The following is an 18,289-nucleotide window of genomic DNA, read 5'->3' as shown; positions in this document are numbered from 1 at the left end:
AAGTTTCATAGGGGTCTGTTTGTTTGTTGGAGTGTGGATATTGCAGTCACTGCAATCTACACCATGAAGAATCATAGAAACAGGGCTAGATTTCCTAATATCTAAACTAAACCTCCCTTGCTGTAGGTTAAGCCCATTACTTCTTGTCCTATGTTCAGTTGACATGGAGGACCATCGATCACCATCCTCTTTATAACAGCCCTTAACATGGTTGAAGACTGTTATCAGGTCCCCCTCAGTCTTCTTTTCTCAAGATTATTTTTACCTTTCCTCAGCAGTCAGGTTTTCTAAACTTTTTATCATTTTTGTAGGTTCTTCCCTCCTCTTTTGCACAACTGTCTTAATGTGTGGTGCCCAGAATTAGACACAGTCCTCTAGCTGAGGCCTCACCAGTGTTAAGTAGAGCAGGACAATTACCTCCTGTGTCTTACATATGACACTGCTGTTAGTACACTCCAGAATGATATTAGTCTTTCTCACCCCTGCATCACATTGTTGACTTGTATTCAATTTGTGATCTGCTATAACCTTCGGATCCTTTTCAGCAGTACCATCACCTAGCCAGTTATTTCCCCATTTAAGAGTTGTGCATTCAATTTTTCCTCCCTAGGTGAAGCACTTTGCACTTGTCTTTATTTAATTTCATTTTTGTTAATTTCAGCCCAATTCTCCAATTTGTCAAGGTCGTTTTGAATTCTAATCCTGTCTCCCATGTTTTTGCAACCCCTCGCAGCGTGGTGTCATCTGCAAATTTTATAAGCATACTCAATTAGAATTAGTCAAAAATAATTAGAGTGAGTCAAAAACTGTCATACTTTTTTAACATAAAATAGCTTTTTGACTAAATGAAAATCTTTGTGAAAAAAATTATTTTTAAAATTTTCCAGGTTTTTGTAAAAAAAAATGAAAATTTTTGGTTTTTGGTTGTCGATAATTTGTAAAATTTTGGTTTAGGGTTTTCAGCTGTTATGAAAACCAAAACAATTTCCACTAAAAACTTCAACACAAAAGGAAAATTTTCGTTCTCATTGAAATTTTGAGAGGGGAAAACAGGTCCCAGTCAGCTGTACAAAGAATATAAATGCCTCTTCCACGGAGTCCAACCTTTGGATTACATGAAAATCTACATGATTACGGAGGGCAATTCTGACAGTCCTGATACAGATCTTTATCACAGGATAAATTTTGCAAAGACACTTGCGAGAGAGAGAGAGAGAGAGAAAGAGAGAGACCGCTTAATTCATTCGTCAGCACAGATTATAATACGTTTTAGAGATTTTGTCAAACTTGATTTTTTAAAAATGAGATTACAAATTTGCTTGATAAAGGTAATAGTATTGATGTAATAAATTTAGACTTCTGTAAGACACTTGGCTTGGTACCACATGACATTTTTATTACGAAACTAGAACAATACATAATCAGCATGGCATATCTTACATGGATTAAAAACTGGCTGATACTTCTCAAAATGTAATTGTACACGGGGAATCATCATTAATCATCATGTGTTTCTAGAGGGGTCCCACTGGGATTCGTTCTTGGTCCTAAGCTATTTAATATTTTTATCAATGAGCTGGGAGAACATATAAAATTATTAATAATAAAGTTTACAGATAGCACAAAGATATGGAAAAGGACTAGTCACTGATACAGAGTATTCTGGATCTGGGCACAAGCACACAATGTGTGTATTATTATGTGTATGGTATGATATAAAGCCATACATCTAGCGAAAAAGAATCCAAAAAATACATACGGGATGGGGGACTCTATTCTGAGAAGCAGTGACTCTGAAACGGACTTAGGAGTCATGGTAAATAATAGCTGAACATAAACTCCCATTGCAGTCATATGACCAAAAGGGTTAATGTGCTCCTTGGATGTATAAACAAAGGAATAGCAAGTTGGAACAGGGAAGTTATATTTAGGGCTGTCAAGCAATTAAAAAAATTAATCGCGATTATTCAAGCTGTTAAACAATAATACAATACCATTTATTTAAATATTTGGGATATTTTCTACATTGTCAAATATGCTGATTTCAATTATAACACAGAATACAAAGTGTACAGTGCTCTGTACAAAAGAAATAGTATTTTTCAGTTCACCTAATACAAGTACTGTAGTGCAATCGCTTTATCACAAAAGTTGAACTTACAAATGTAGAATTATGTACGAAGAAACCTGCATTCAAAAATAAAACAATGTAAAACTTTAGAGCCTACAAGTCCCCTCAGTCCTACTTCTTGTTCAGCCAGTCCCTCAGACAAACAAGTTTGTTTACATTTGCAGGAGATAATGCACTTCTTTTTTACAATGTCACCTGAAAGTGAGAGCAGGTGTTCTCATGGCACTGTTGTAGCTGGCGTTGCAAGATATTTACATGCCAGATGCACTAAAGATTCATATGTCCCTTCAGGCTTCAAACACCATTCCAGAGGACACGCTTCCATGCTGATGACAGGTTCTGCTCCATAACTGTCTAAAGCAGAGTGGACTGATGCATGTTCATTTTCATCATCTGAGTCAGATGTTCCAGCAGAAGGTTCATTTTCTTTTTTGGGGTTCGGGTTCTGTAGTTTCCGCATCAGAGTGTTGCTCTTTTAAGACTTCTGAAAGCATGCTCCACACCTCATCCCTCTCAGATTTTGGAAGGCACTCCAGATTTTTAAACCTTGGGTCAAGTGCTGTAGCTATTGTGACAAAGTTTCCCTTCTACCTTGGTGGGTGTTGTGCTTATTGGTGGATTTGCTCGCCTCGGAGATTCACGGCAGCCCTCAGTTTGGCCATTTTCGTGAATCCACAGTCCAGGTCAACTCCTCTGGTATCAAGTAGGGAGTTGGGGGGGATGGAGGGATAGGGGGAACGTGGGCCCGCCCTCTACTCCGGGTTCCAGCCCAGGGCCCTGTGGATTGCAGCTGTCTACAGTGGCTCCTGTAACAGCTGTGTGACAGCTACAACTCCCTGGGCTACTTCCCCATGGTCTCCTCCCAACACCTTCTTTATTCTCACCACAAAACCTTCCTCCTGATGACTAATAATGCTTGTACTTCTCAGTCTTCCAATAGTATGCCTTTTCACTCTCAGGTTTTGTGCCTCTTGCTCCCAGCTCCTCGCACACACACCACAAACTGAAGTGAGCTCCTTTTCAAACCCAGGTGCCCTGATTAGCCTGCCTGTCTTAATTGATTCTGGCAGTTTCTTGATTGGCTGCAGGTGTTCTAATCAGCCCATCTGCCTTAATTGTTTCCAGAAAGTTCCTGATTGTTCTGGAACCTTCCCTGTTACCTTATCCAGGGAAAAGGGACTTACTTAACCTGGGGCTAATATATCTGCCTTCTATCACTCTCCTGTAGCCATCTGGCCTGACCCTGTCACATTATATTTAGAAAACTCACATTGGTACCTTCTTTGTGTTTTGTCAGATTTGCAGTGAAAGTGTTCTCAAATCGAACAACATGTGCTAGGTCATCATCCGAGACTGCTATAACATGAAATGTATTGCAGAATGCTGGTAAAACACAGAGCAGGAGACCTACAATTCTCCTACAGGGAGTTCAATCTCAAATTTAATTAATGCATTTCTCTTTAAATGAGCGTCATCAGCATGGAAGCATGTCCCCTAGAATGGTGGCCGAAGCATGAAAGGGCATACGAATGTTTACCATATCTGGCATATAAATACCTTGCAATGCCAGCTAGAACAGTGCCATGTAAACGCCTGTTCTCACTTTCAGGTGACATTGTCCACAAGAAGTGGGCAGCATTATCTCCTGTAAATGTAAACAATGTGAGCAATTGCCTGAACAAGAAGTTGGACTGAGTGGCCTTGTAGGTTCTAAAGTTTTACACTGTTTTGTTTTTGAGTGCAGTTATGTAATAAAAAAAATCTACATTTGTAAATTGCAATTTCACGATAAAGAGATTGCACTACAGTACTTGTATGAGGTGAATTGAAAAATACTGTTTCTTTTATCATTTTTACAGTGCAAATATTTGTAATAAAAATAATAATATAAAGTGAACACTGTGCACTTTGTATTTGTTGTAACTGAAATCAATATATTTGAAAATGTAGAAAAACATCCAAAATATTTAATAAATTTCAATTGATATCCTATTGTTTAATTGTGCAATTAAAACTGTGATTAATCATTATTTTTTTTTTAGTTAATCGTGTGAGTTAACTGCATTTAATTGACAGCCCTAGTTATATTGCTTCTGTATTTGGCGCTGGTGCAACCGGTTCTAAAATATTATGTCCAGTTCTGGTGGTCATATTTCAGGAAGGATGTTGATAAATTGGAGAATGTTCAGAGAGCCACGAGAATGATTAAAGGGTTGGAAAACATGCCGTATAGTGATATGCTAAATAGATTGAGCTCCTTGAGTATAACAAGGAGAAGGTTAAGGGGCAACTTGATCGCAGTCTCTACATGAGGAACAGAAATTTGATAATAATGGGCTCTTCAGTCTAGTAGACAAAGGTATAATAAGATCCTGTGGCTGGAAATTGAAGTTAGACAAACTCAGACTCGAAATAAGGTGCTAATTTTTTAACAGTGAGGGTAATTAACCATTGGAACCGTTTACCAAGGGTAAACTTAACTTTGCTTAACTTTGTGGTTATGTTCCTGAAAAATGCAACTTTAAGCAAAATGATGTTAAATGAATCCAATTTCCCCATAAGAATTAATGTAAATAGGAGGGGTTAGGTTCCAGGGAATTTTTTTTCACCATATATATATTATAGTCTTTTGTCTGTTGAAAAAAATATATATATACACACACACACACACACACAGAGTATAAATTTTAAACAAACAATTTAATGCTGTACACAGCAATGATGATTGTGAAGCTTGGTTGAGGTGGTGGAATCAGAGGGTGGGATATTTCCCAGGGAATGACTTACTGCTAAATGATGAACTACTAAATACTAGTACTACTTACTGCTAAATGATGACAGCTGAGCTGTCAAAGGTTAACCCATTGTTGTTAATGTAGCCTCACATTCTACAAGGCAGCACGGAGGGAGGGGAGACAGCATGGCAGATAGAGACAGAGACATACACCGTGTGTGTGTGAGAGAGAGAGATGCTCATTGCCCCTTTAAGTATGAGGACCGCACTCTAAGTACACAGCTTTTTTAAGTAGATCAGCAAGTTGAGACAGAAGCTGCTGCCAGGAAGCTCCCTCTGTCCTGAGCCCTGTCATGTCCCCACCCTGCTCTAAGGAGAAGGGGTAAGCGAGGTGCAAGAGCAGGGGGACACCCTGACATTAGCCTTCCCCTCCCCCTGCACAGCAAGCAGGAGGCTCCCGGGAGCAGCTCCAAGGCAGAGGGCAGGAGCAGCACACAGCAGTGGGGAGAGGGACAGCTGAACTGCCGGGCAATTGATAGCCTGCTGGGCGGCTGCCGCACAGGGAACTTAGGGGAATGGGGAGCTGATGGTGGGCTGCCGGTCCACCCTGGTTCCAAGCCCCCACCAGCTGGCTCCACCGGGCTGCTCTTCCTGCAAGCAGTGAACAGAGCAGGCGGCTGCCAAACGATGTTATAAGGGAGCACTGTGCAACTTTAAACAAGCATGTTCTCTAATTGATCAGCAATGTAACAATGAAACAACGTTAACCAGGACGACTTTAAGTGAGGAGTTACTGCTTTGGATTCTCCGTCATTGGAAATTCTAAATCAAGATTGGATGTTTTTTCTAAAACATATGTTGTAGTTCAAACAGGAATGACTTCAGGGAAGTCCTATGGCCTGTGCCATATTAATAATACATAATAATAATTAATAATGTAATCTATGAATTTATGGAACATCAATACTCAAATTTATCACAAAAATCTTTTTGTCAATCACTATTATGAAAGACTCTAGTTTCTGGACTCCTACCCAGCACAATCTGCTACCTCCTCTGCTGAAACAAAATACTGATGTTTTGATGATTTCCTGAAGGTCCCCAACATCAATAGATGCTTCTTTGGCTTCTATATGATCCAAATGAGGTGGCTGTGTGCCTTTGTGCTACTGTTCTTCAAAACCCCTGTCTCCCAAAAGTTTAGCCAAATGACAAGACATTTAGTGTAGAGAAGGATTTGAGATTTGCTTCTGATCTCACATAATACCACTGACCATGATGTAGCCTGGGTGGGAGGGAATCAGGAAAGGAAGGAAACGCAAGCCCCTCCCTGAAGAGCTCTGAACATATATATTACAGAGTCAATCCAATCCCCTTCCATCTTCATGGGCGTAGCAAACTAATGTAATTCTGCAACACAGAGGTGAAGGCCAGAATGAGGGAACCCTGTGCAGCAACAAAACACAATCCTGTAGCGAATCCATAGTGTGGAGGAGTCTTTTGGAGGTGGGACTTAGCCAGCAGATCTGCAACTACATAATCTGAGTGGGGAAACTACATGGGAGTCATCTCTCTCAGAAGCTAATGCAACCCTGAGGCAGCACTAGTGGCCACAGAGTGGTTTCCTCTGTGGTTCTCAGCCTGTGGCAGTTATTTGTCTGCCCTTTGACCCTCATATAGAGTCTATTTCTTGGGCTGCACGCAGGTTCCAAGATCATGGTCTAATGTAATAAAGCATTTACCTTTCAATACGAAAGACTTCACGTTCTCATTCCATGTGTCTCCTGCTAAAAGTTATGTCTGTAAGACCTGGCACTTGCCATTCTGGTCAATGTTTTCTGGCTCTTCAGGTGTCTGCACAGTAGGAAACTGCATCTTATGAGAAGGTAGCAATTTTCTATGTGAAGCATATTACGCTGTGTCATGCTATGTTATGTATTCTCAAGATAAATAGGTTTCAACTGGATGGCTGTAACAGTAGTGGCCAGATAAGCTGATTTTCTGTGCTTTAACATCACTGTTGGTGAACGCTTTGTACACACAATGAAGATGAGCCTTCCTGCAGAATTATTGCAGGGATGGTGTGTAGATTCTCCATAATGCTGTAGAAACTTGCATTACAATGCATTGGCATGCACTGAGGGACATAGGTAAGTTTTTCACTGTCTCAATAGCAGAGGTGTGTGAAAAATTCCAAATGTGGTGTTTCTACTTGGTTTCTTCTATGTGAATTCTGAAAAGGTTTCATTGTTTGAACTTGAGAAGCAACCACCAGGGGTCATCCAACTCCAACCACAGAACTACTGTTAATGATGCAGATAATCATATGTCTGTCATAGCAATCCAGATTTGCAGCAGTTGTCTTTAGTATAGTAGTACTTTAAAACTGTAAATACACATTCTAATTTGAGACTGTCTGATAATGCAATATTATAGTGACATGTTTTCTAATTACAGTTTGACAACTTAAAAAATTGACATACAAACAGCTATTGCTAATCCCTTCTGGTATGAACATTTTAAAGCTAAAATGCAATGTTATAGAAGAGGCAACAGCTAGAATAGGAAGGAACTTGTACTCTTTCCTTTCCAGTAGCATAGTCGAAATATACTGTAAATTGTAGTTCCTTACAGAAAAAAATCTCTTTTGCAACACATTTTGCTTGCTATAATTTACTGGAAAAATAATGAGAGAACTTCATTTTGAGCTACAAATATAATTTTAACCTCTAAAATACAGAGTCAACCATTAGGGAGTCAATATTTACCAGTAATTCCTATACAATATCTAAGGTCCCCTGGTTATTGCTGATACTAGATATCGTGAAATAATTGATATTTTGGATATGTTGAGGTAACAGTTTAAGTAAGTGTTGACTTTTCAAATAGTGGCCAGCCTATAAAGAGAGCTCAGATACTAGAATGATAGGCATACTAAAAACGTGTTAATAGCTAAAATCTTTATCAAAAAATGAAGTCACTGAGAAATATCACATTGTTAATGTCCCATTGCAACTGAAACCTGCTGTTAGAAATATCAAAGGCATTTCCTCTTTTCCACAAATGAGGAAACTGTTAAATAGTCTTTTGACTGTCAAAATGTGTATTATTTAAAATGGAAATCACCTAAAAGATCAGTGATACAATAGATAGAGGAACTACTTATCATACTGCAAAGCTAACACTGCTTTGGTGTTAAAAGAAAACCAGGTCAGGTTTTACATTGTAAAATCCATGAGTCAAATTCAAATAAAAGTGCTTCACCCACAAGAACCCAGGAGGAAGCTGGCAGGGATGAACCCAGGTCGATACACAATTCAGGGCACACATACATATCCAGCTACTGTCGGGTATATGAAGGAACACTGGATTCAATCTACCTGCTTGCTCCAACAGTATGTGGTCATGCAGTCCTGTGGTCTGCCCATCCCACATCACCTTCCAACATGTCAAGATCTCATCTTTCCAGTGAGCTGCAGAGACCTGCCATGGCTCTCTCTTCTGCTGCATGTCTTAATAGTCCTCCAGGACTGCAAAGATGTCCCCATCTACACAGTAGAACTACAATTTTCACTTTGCTTTTGGTCCTTTCAAGGGCACATAAATACTTCTGAATTTGGCCCAATGTGAAAATACAACATAACATATATGTGGTAAATGTGAGCCTTTTAGAGCATCAGAATGATACTTACCCTCTCTTTTAGCACCTGGGAAGAAATATTATTTATATTAAATATTTAATATCTATAACACACATTTTATATAATTCATTATGTACAGATCCCTGAGCAAAACTCTGCTCTCAGTCACATTTCATATTTGTGACTTCAATGGAGCAGCATGTGATTAACTGTAGAATCTGGTTCTTAAATAGAATATTTATATCAGAAATAAATTAAAAATCCTTAACTCTAATGAATAAATAGCAGGATTCTAATGATTTGTGTCTTCTTTTTGATCACCAAGTAGATCCTCTATAATAAAGATCTGAGCTGTTAACACAAAGGACTGATAAAAATCATAGAATCATAGGACTGGAAGGGACCTCGAGAGGTCATCTAGTCCAGTCCCCTGCACTCATGGCAGGACTAAGTATTATCTAGACCATCTCTGACAGATGTTTGTCTAACCTGCTCTTAAAAATCTCCAATGATGGAGATTCCACAACCTCCCTAGGCAATTTATTCCAGTGCTTAACCACCCTGACAGGAAGTTTTTCTGAATGTCCAATTTAAACCTCCCTTGCTGCAATTTAAGCCCATTGCTTCTTGTCCTATCCTCAGAGGTTAAGAAGAACAATTTTTCTCCCTCCTCCTTATAACCACCTTTTATATACTTGAAAACTGTTATCATGTCCCCTCTCAGTCTTCTCTTTTCCAGACTAAACAAACCTAGTTTTTTCAATTTTCCCTCACAGGTCATGTTTTCTAGACCTTTAATAATTTTTATTGCTCTTCTTTGGACTTTCTCCAATTTGTCCACATCTTTCCTGAAATGTGGCACCCAGAACTGGACACAATACTCCAGTTGAGGCCTAATCAGCATGCAGTAGAGCGGAAGAATTACTTTTCGTGTCTTGCTTACAACACTTCTGCTAATACATCCCAGAATGATGTTCGCTCTTTTTGCAACAGTGTGACACTGTTGATTCATATATGACCCCCCTCCCCCCGATCTCTTTCTGCAGTACTCTTTCCTTGGCAGTCATTCCCCATAAGGATCATACTCAATTTGGCCAGGCAGCAGATCTTTTTTGCCTACCTTTGTTTTGAAATATTTATTAATAACTGTTTTTAAGTACATGGCTGGTAACATTTTCATAACTTCATCAGCTTCTCCCTCTAACCTATGTATCTGCTTGGGTTTTTTCCATCTTTAAATTCAACTTTTGCAGCCATTCTTTCCTAACTAGTAGGAACTCTGAACTGCCTTTCCTAACAGAGGACATTTCAGTAGTGGGGAAAATCATTTACAGTAACTGATATCAGAAATGAAGTAATCCAAGCATTTCTAGGATTATATATATATATATACGCCCTGGAGCCAGAACCGGGCTGAAGACTCAGTTTGCTTTTCAGATGGTAGCTCTCAGTTTTAAATCTCACTTTAATCTTTAATGACATTAATGTCTTCTTTTATAGAGTCCAAAAGAGAGATTTACAGGACCATGCCTGGAGAGACTACAACCTTGCTGAATGCATCTGTCGGTATACCTCAGGCCGGTACCATTCATTCTGACATTGCGCGTTACATATTGATTACTATATATACAGTAGCATTTATTGGAGGTACAATTGGAGCCATCGCAATGTCATTTTTGCTGGTTAAAATGAACACTCTGTCAGTGACCACGGCGGTGATCGTCAACCTCGTGGTGTTGCACTGCCTGGTTCTCCTGACTGTGCCGTTTCGGCTTTATTATTATATCAGTCAGAAGTGGATTTTTGGGCTGGCCTTTTGTAAGGCAGTGAGTGCTATGATGCACATCCACATGTACCTCACTCTTCTATTCTACATAATCACGCTCGTTATCCGGTGGCTCATTTTCTTTCAATGGAAGGACAAGGTGGAGTTCTACAGGAAGCTGCACGCTGTGGCTGCTAGTGCTACAGTGTGGATAGTGGCCCTTGTGATTGTGCTGCCGTTGTTCAGTGCTCGGTATGGGATGTCTGGGGATTATGGAAATAACACATGTTTTACGTTCCAACAAGAACTCAAGATGGAGAGTGTGAAAGCACTGAACTATGTCATAATTGCCACTGTAGCTGCCATCACATGTGTCCTCTTGGGCTTGCAAGTCTTCATCATTCTAAAGGTGGTGAAAAAGCTTCCAGGCTCTGTCTGGTCACATCAAGAATTCTGGGCCCAGATTAAAAGTCTGATGTTCATATCTGTGATAATAATTTGTTTCCTTCCGTATCACCTCTTTAGGCTCTATTACATACAGCACATGAAAGAAAAACAATTAGAACTTTACAATGATATCTGTCTGAGTATAACTGCCATCAGCACTCTTGATTTGCTGTCATTTGTTATAAGCGGAAGCCGTTTCTTTAAGCAAAAGATTATTATTCTTCGAGACAAACTTGCATGCTGTTAGGTTTGTTCATTTTTAGAGACCATCTTCCACACTAAAGTGTTTAAGTGGGAGGAAAACATATGGCTTTGTCTGTATTTTTTTAAAATAATAATTTATGGAGACAAGTCAAAAAGCATTATAAATTATGTGTATCTATTTATTTTATATGCCTTAAACACAGTACCAGCAAAATAACATAGGTTCTTTGAGTGGGTGAAATACTTACCAGTGTTCACAGGGCCAACCTAGCAGACTAGTGGAAACTGTGCTATGTCACAATGGAGTCAAAGGTTCCAATCCCATGCCTCAGAGGGAAAAGAAGCAATAGCCCAAGATGATTTGTAAAGAATATGGAGAGAAAAAAATAAAACACAAAGTCAATGGATAGTGGCTTATATAATAAAATATATAGACTTTTGAAGTTCCTAGATCTGTATATGTTATGTATACTGTTTATATGTTATTTATTAACAACAATCTGTGATAGAATGTGGTGGTTCTGCAGGTCTTCACTGAGGAATTTTGGGCCTACGCTGCAATGTGGCTTTCTAGTTCAATGCTCAACTGACACAACTCCTAAAAAGCAAGCAGTAAATGTATTTCTTAAATTTTTTCCCCTGAGCTCACTCTTTTGAAAATAGCTTTATTGTGGGAGGGAAAGGTCTGATTTATCTCTTTCCTGTGCTGTAAAAATGTCTCCATAAATAATTACATACCACTGGGCACTATATTCAGCATTGGCAGTTCAAATCAAAAGCCAGTGTTTTTTCTCTTTCTTCACAGAATTGTCCAATTTTTTCAAGAGCTCATTTAGTTAACGCTACAGATAATTTAACTTAGAATATTATTCAGACAGCAGTTGTGTTGTTTCTCCAGGTCATTTATTTTAGTCTCCAAGGTAACAATAATGTCCTTTTCTATGATACTTTTGCCCAGTTTTGAAGGCCATAATCTGGCCTCTCAGAATGTCCCTGGGATAAAATTAGTCCAACAGAATTTTGTTATCTGAGCAAGTGAAAAAGATAGAAACTCTGGCTGGGATGGGATGAGGTTAGCATATGTGGTGTGATTGAGCAGCCAGCTATATTTCACAGTTATAGATGCATGGTGAGCAGTGGGGATTTTTTAAAACCTAGAATTACCCATTATCAAGCACATAAAAAAATCACTTTGTGGAAGATACTTCAGCTTACACAGATCTACTGTCTTGTACATGTCCCAATATATAACACATATTATTGATATCTGTAGCTCAAAACAGTGGATGGTTAATTCCTATTTCCATTTCTTTTTGCCTTCTGCATCAAGTTCGAACTTTCCATCTAGAGTCAGTTGAATAATAAGTGAATCATTTGGCAAATTGGTAGTATTAGCTGGATAAATTATCTGATTAATTCTTTTTCATGGCTCTGCCCACATTTTCACCTCAAGACTGCACAACCTCACCCTTTCATATATCTCACCTTTCATTTCCTTTTGCTTCACTGTCTATTGTCTATACACAAAGTGTACTGCTGCTCTCCTTAATATCCCTTGTGTTGATGTCTACCATTCGCCTCTCTGAGCCTTCTTCCCTCATGCTTAGAACTCCCTCCTTATTGCTCAGTAGGTCTGACCAGGTTATAGTATCCTGAACTGAGAAATTCTCATGTGCAACAAGAGTTTGGAGCTGTCAACAAAGGCTATAACACCAGGGAGAGAAGGTGAAAATAAATTTGTGTTTGTATTTTTTTCCTATGTCATCTGTGGTGTGCAGAATATACTTTGTATAGGGTCTATAGAGCAACTTTTACCTTTACAACACTATATAAATGTTTTATAATAACAATAATAAATTTGTTGGTTTGGCTCACAAGCACATATTTTCATTCAAGTCTTTCCTACAAATACACATTAAATAAAAATTGCTTTATATTAAAATTTTGTAAAATTTTATTCTCAGAACAGATAGAGTTACATACAGTAAACACATTAAATAAAATGTTGACACGAAGTAAATATACTGTTCATACACTGTGAAAAATCATATGTAGTTTAAGTAATTCTTCTGAGAATACACCCACACCATACACCGTGTAGTTACTGGTTTCTCTCCTTTTGTTGCAGTTCCTTAGCTTCACCCAAAGGGGTGCAGTTGAGTCAAAATCTCTTCATTTCCAGGGTATGTTATTTGTTGGCATTCAGTATCACAAAATAAAAAACAGTTATGACAATTATTGGAAATAACTTGAAAAGGAATTCTGACTTGTTAGAAGAAATGTACCTGTGTTGTAAGCAAGCCTTGTTACCAGGCCAAATTTGAACAGTATGTTTTGTATTTTTTTAGATCATTTGGCCTGGCAGCCAAGCCCAAATTTCAAAACAGGTGTGTTTTTAAAGAGTTTATGTATAAAAAACTTAAGTAATTAATCAAGAAGATAATTATGAAAATTTAGTCTATGGAGAACAACTGACCCTAATTTAGTGAAAAACAACAATATTTTAATTATTTAGCAGAGGGGAGGTATTCCTGCTTTAAATGGAAATTGGAACACAACCTCAGCTAAAGTCACGACCAGAGCTGCCATCATAATAATTATATTCTAAAGTATAATATATAATGATATTGTTCATATTATCCTGAAATAACCAGGAGATCTGTACAAGAAATAATTTGCTTTTGTATATCTGATTTTTTACTCCAACTAATACATTTCAATAGAGTGGGATTAATTAATGTAACCCAAATGTTTGTAATAGTCTGTATAATTCCACGATGTATGTTCATAATATTCAATCTTTTACTAAATAAAAATTGCATAAATGCTGTAGCACCATTCTGACATCCAGCAATAGTTCTGTTCAGGGTGGCTGACCGGATATTACACCACGTCATGCATTTTAATTTGACTGAACAATAAGTGATGTGGAAACTCACACAGTCACAAAAAGAGGTAAGGAAAAATGATGGTACATTGCTACCTGAGAGTGGAATTCTCAGCCTGTTCACTGCTGTCACAGGATTGCTAAACATTACGCTCCCCAACACGACACCTCTTTTGGTGAAGGGCACTAATGTTCAGTCAGGTAAGCCATCTGAATGGCTGAAGATTTGTATGTGCTTTCTGGGAGGGCACTGTTTGTAACACAACAGCAGTGGTGGGGAGGGAGAATTACACACGATGAGGCTAGAAAGTTACATGAGCAAAATTTTAATTCTATGGAATTGATATATGTGAGGCAGCAGCAATTATAACAGCAAATGAAAAATCTGAGAGGTGAAATTCGGAAGTGAACTCTGTAAGAGAGATCACAAGCAAAACCAAGCTGTGAAGTACACATCTTTGTGTGTGAAAAAGTAAATGTGTGAGAAAATGTGTAATCTCCACATTCCAAATCTAATCAGGATAGCAGCGGTCACATTTAAATACATGATGGGTGTGTTGATAAAAGTGGCAACTGGGAGGTGAATGGAAATACAATGTATGCAAAATGCATCACCATAACCACCACTTATAAAGATATGTAGGAGCAAAGAAGTATGTGAAACCAATGCAGTTAGTGATTAAGTGCAACTCAAACAAAAATCTTTATCAGGACCAATAAGTTTCATTTCTTTTAATGTCAAAGGGTATTTTTGCTATTCCTGGAAAACCCCTGAGCTGACAAAAGTAGCAAGCACCACAGGTTTGTGTAGCAGATTTCAAAGTATGTCAAGAACAGGGAATTTTGTCAATTAATACTTGCGTAACTAAATGTTCCAGATACTATATTTGCAAGTAACTATATATATAAGCACCAAGCTAGATGCAATGAAGTAAAGACCTAGCCATTGTAGGAGAGATTTATATCAGTGGAGGGCTGGCACTGTTACCATTGCTTTTTTCCCTCCGCAAGTGTTCTGCTGGAAGGAAGGAGATTTTCAATTCCACTGGAAAACTGTAGGCAGATCCTTCCTCACAGAGGCAGAGAATCTCCCACAGTCCAAGCATGTTAATTTTCAGACAGCATCACCCACTTTGGTGGGTCACAGTGAACCCCTCTCCCTCCACTCCCATAAACATACAACCGTCTGAAAATGGACTACAGCCACTTTGCATTGCCATAACTCACTGCCCCTGCGAAGAAGTTTTACCACCAGAGACCTTACGATGGTGTAAACCACTGCTGAAATTGATCCTATGTTTCTCCAAAGATTTTAAGTGGTTCCAATAAAGTGAAGAAGATAAAAGATCGAACAGCAAGTGGGAAGGAGTGAAAACTAAAAAAAAAATTATGGACCATACAAAAAACCATTCCAGCAACAAGTGATGAGAAATTCACCTTTAGTCATGGAGCAACAAACTCTGTACAATGAAGCATTACATCCTCAGGAGACCCCTTGGGACTTTTCTAAACAAGAGGTGGAAGAATTTGGAGAAATATTAAATATTAGTCTAACAACCAGAAGTAGGGCCATATTGTCCCAAGATGAGAGCTGTACTGCAAAGCAGATTACTTTATTACTTGTTGTGGCAGGTTTTGTACTTCATCCACCCCTTTGATCTGCGGGGGGGGGGAGAGGAGGGGTAACCCCACCCTTCTGCACCTACATCTGTTCTACTACCCCTCCAATAGTCCGTACAGTGTGTCTCAATGGTCAGAGTCCCCCTAAACTCTTTCCCCCTAGTGGGATAGCGCAGCCCAGCAGCCGGAGTCCATATAGTGTGCTCCTAGAGCAGTATGACCCAATGGCCAGAGTCTCTCTAAATCCTCTGAGGCAAGCAAGGGGTCAGAGAATTATGTCATCTCAAGAAAAAAAGGGGAGGGGTAGTGACCCCCAGTAGGGGAGCCCAGGCCCACCCGCCTTCACCAGGCTCTGATCCAGGGCCCTGTCAGGGGCGGAGAGATCCACTACTGGGTCAGCGGGGAATCCGACCGAAACACGCTGACCTCATAGTGGTGGGAGGTACCACTCCCTTCCTTACCTTCCCTGGGTCTCTTCCTACCAGTCGCCATAGTCCCTGTGGCATCAGGGTCTCCAGGGCTCTCAGCACCAGATGCTTCCTGGGGTTCCGATAGCTGTGGGCCTCTGGTCCAGGTTCCTGGCTCTTCAGCTCTCCCCGGTAAGGGCTGTAACGGCTCCTGGGCTGGAGCCTCTGCTGAGCATCCTTCCTCCTCAGCTGCCAGCCCTGACTGAACAGCTCTACAGGCTTTTATACCTGACTTCCGGGCGGAGCATGCCCAGCAGAGCCTCAGGGACATGGCTTCCTCTGCTAGGAGGGAAGGATTAACCCTCTCAGTCCCAGTGCGGGGCTGGTCCACCCCGTCACACTGGTAATAATGGTCCTGCAGGGCTAAATTAAGTTATGCCTTCAACAATTACATCCACACAACACTGTCTTCAGATTATGTCCCCAGTCACTATGTAACATGAGTGTCTTCAACTAGCTTTGGAATTTTACAAACAATATGGCATCTGATGCAAAAAGAAGAACAGAATTCAGTTCTGTCACTCTTAGGTGTGTTGACTCTGCAGGGATAGCAGGACTAAAAATCCAATTCTTAAACTTAAGTCCACAGTGAAGTGTCTAAATACACTATTGAGAAAGAAGTTGCTATTTTTAAACATAGTCACCTTATTACAGTGTCTGACGGTGGGCTAGGTGGTTTACAGAAACATAAAACACAAGAACCATACATCATAGTTAAAGCTGCGATTCTTTCACTGAGGTCAAGGAAGTCACAGATTCCATGACTTTCCGTGACTTTCCATGACTTCTGCAGCAGCTGGTGCGGCTGATTTCAGGGCTGTCTGAGCAGCTGCTTGGGCACCGCACGGCCAGCTGCAGCGGCCACTGCTGAAGCAACCCTGGGAAGCAGGCTCCAGGGACTGCCCAAGCAGTGGCTGGTGTGGCTGGTCCCGCGGACTGCCCGAACAGCAGTCCTGGGGGCGGCCCCGGGAAGTGCCAGAGCAGCAATCCTGGGGACCGCCCCAGAGCCAGCCATACCAGCTGCTAATCAGGTGGCTCTTGGAAGTTACCTTGGAGACCGTGTGAGCAGCAGCCATTGCAGCTAGTCCTGGGGGCTGCCCAAGCAGTGGTCCTGGGAGCAGCTCTGGGGAGCGTCTGAGCAGCGGTCCTGGGGGTGCCCTGGGGACCATCCAAGCAGCAGCGGTCCCAGGGCGACTGGAGCAGTGGCCTCAGGGGCTCCCAGAGGCCGTCCAGAGAGCGGTCCCTGGGAGCAGCGGCTGGGGGGGAGGGACAGTCAACCCCCAGCACTGGAGCAGCTCCCCCCCATCAGGGGCCTCCCCAGAGGAGTGGGTTCCCAGAAGTAGAGATTTAGTCATGGGTATTTTTGATAAAAGTCATGGACAGGTCACGGGCCATGAATTTTTATTTATTGCCTGTGACCTATTCCATGACTTTTACCAAAAATACCCATGACTAAATCTTAGCCTTAATCATGGTGACTGGACAGATGGCAAGTAGGGATTATACCTTTTGATTTAATTAATTATATTTTATACATTTTAAAAAAAATAACTGACTCCATATCGTTTAACTGTATGTATTGTTGGTGGTCAATCTAACCACGTGTTTAGATCAAAGTTACCCTCACCCTCCCTTCCCCTATTCCTTCCAATTCTTCATTACACCACTTGTTGTGCTACCTTAAATTAGACGGTAAATTCTTCAGGAAAAAGACTGTCTCTTACTCAAATATCCGCAGAGCACCTAGCACACTAGCACCCTGATCCTGACCGGAGCCTCCAGGCACTACTCTAACACAAATAATAAGTAATCCAAAGATCTTACAATGTAATTTGAAACATGGTGAAATGTGAGGATGACCAACAACGATGGGGAGGGAGGACAACAGCATAATAGGAAATATGAACTGTGATTTTTCTTCTAAATTGTCATTCCATGAGCTGTCAGGAAACAACAGCATTTGGGTATTTCAGATTACATCATGAGGATGCTCAATTAAATAAAACAAAGTAAGGAGAGTCCACTCTGATCCCATTTGCCTCAGCCCTGGTCTACACTAGGACTTTAGGTTGAATTTAGCAGTGTTAAATCGATGTAAACCTGCACCCGTCCACACGATGAAGCCCTTTATTTTGACTTAAAGGGCTCTTAAAATCGATTTCCTTACTCCACCCCTGACAAGTGGATTAGCGCTTAAATCGGCCTTGCCGGATCGAATTTGGGGTACTGTGGACACAATTCGACGATATTGGCCTCCGGGAGCTATCCCAGAGTGCTCCATTGTGACTGCTCTGAACAGCACTCTCAACTCAGATGCACGATTGTTTGCCGTTGCTCTGACGCAGGGAGGGGCAACTGACGACACAGCTTACAGGGTTGGCTTCAGGGAGCTA

At 40.4% G+C, this 18,289-nt stretch overlaps 1 protein-coding gene across 2 annotated transcripts in view; it reads left to right on the top strand.

The window, feature by feature from the left end:
• Positions 1-13,723, top strand: part of LOC125631850 (putative G-protein coupled receptor 141) — a 44,297-nt gene extending 30,574 nt beyond the window's left edge. The window contains exon 2 of one of the 2 annotated variants that reach the window (XR_012667150.1): positions 2,423-3,945. Coding sequence is in view for 1 of the 2 variants with exons in the window: in XM_048839199.2 (XP_048695156.1) it covers positions 10,033-10,965 (933 nt within the window). In the remaining variant the exon portion in view is untranslated. Of the gene's footprint in view, positions 1-2,422; positions 3,946-10,006 lie in introns of those variants that run through there. The other variant, XM_048839199.2, reaches the window with a different exon arrangement.
• Positions 13,724-18,289: the final 4,566 nt, after the last annotated feature.

The sequence above is a fragment of the Caretta caretta genome, chromosome 2 (assembly GCF_965140235.1).
Source record: "Caretta caretta isolate rCarCar2 chromosome 2, rCarCar1.hap1, whole genome shotgun sequence".
NCBI classification, from domain to species: Eukaryota; Metazoa; Chordata; order Testudines; family Cheloniidae; genus Caretta; species Caretta caretta.
The sequence above is the reverse complement of the archived record's forward strand: the minus strand, read 5'-3'. Positions and strand labels throughout refer to the sequence as shown.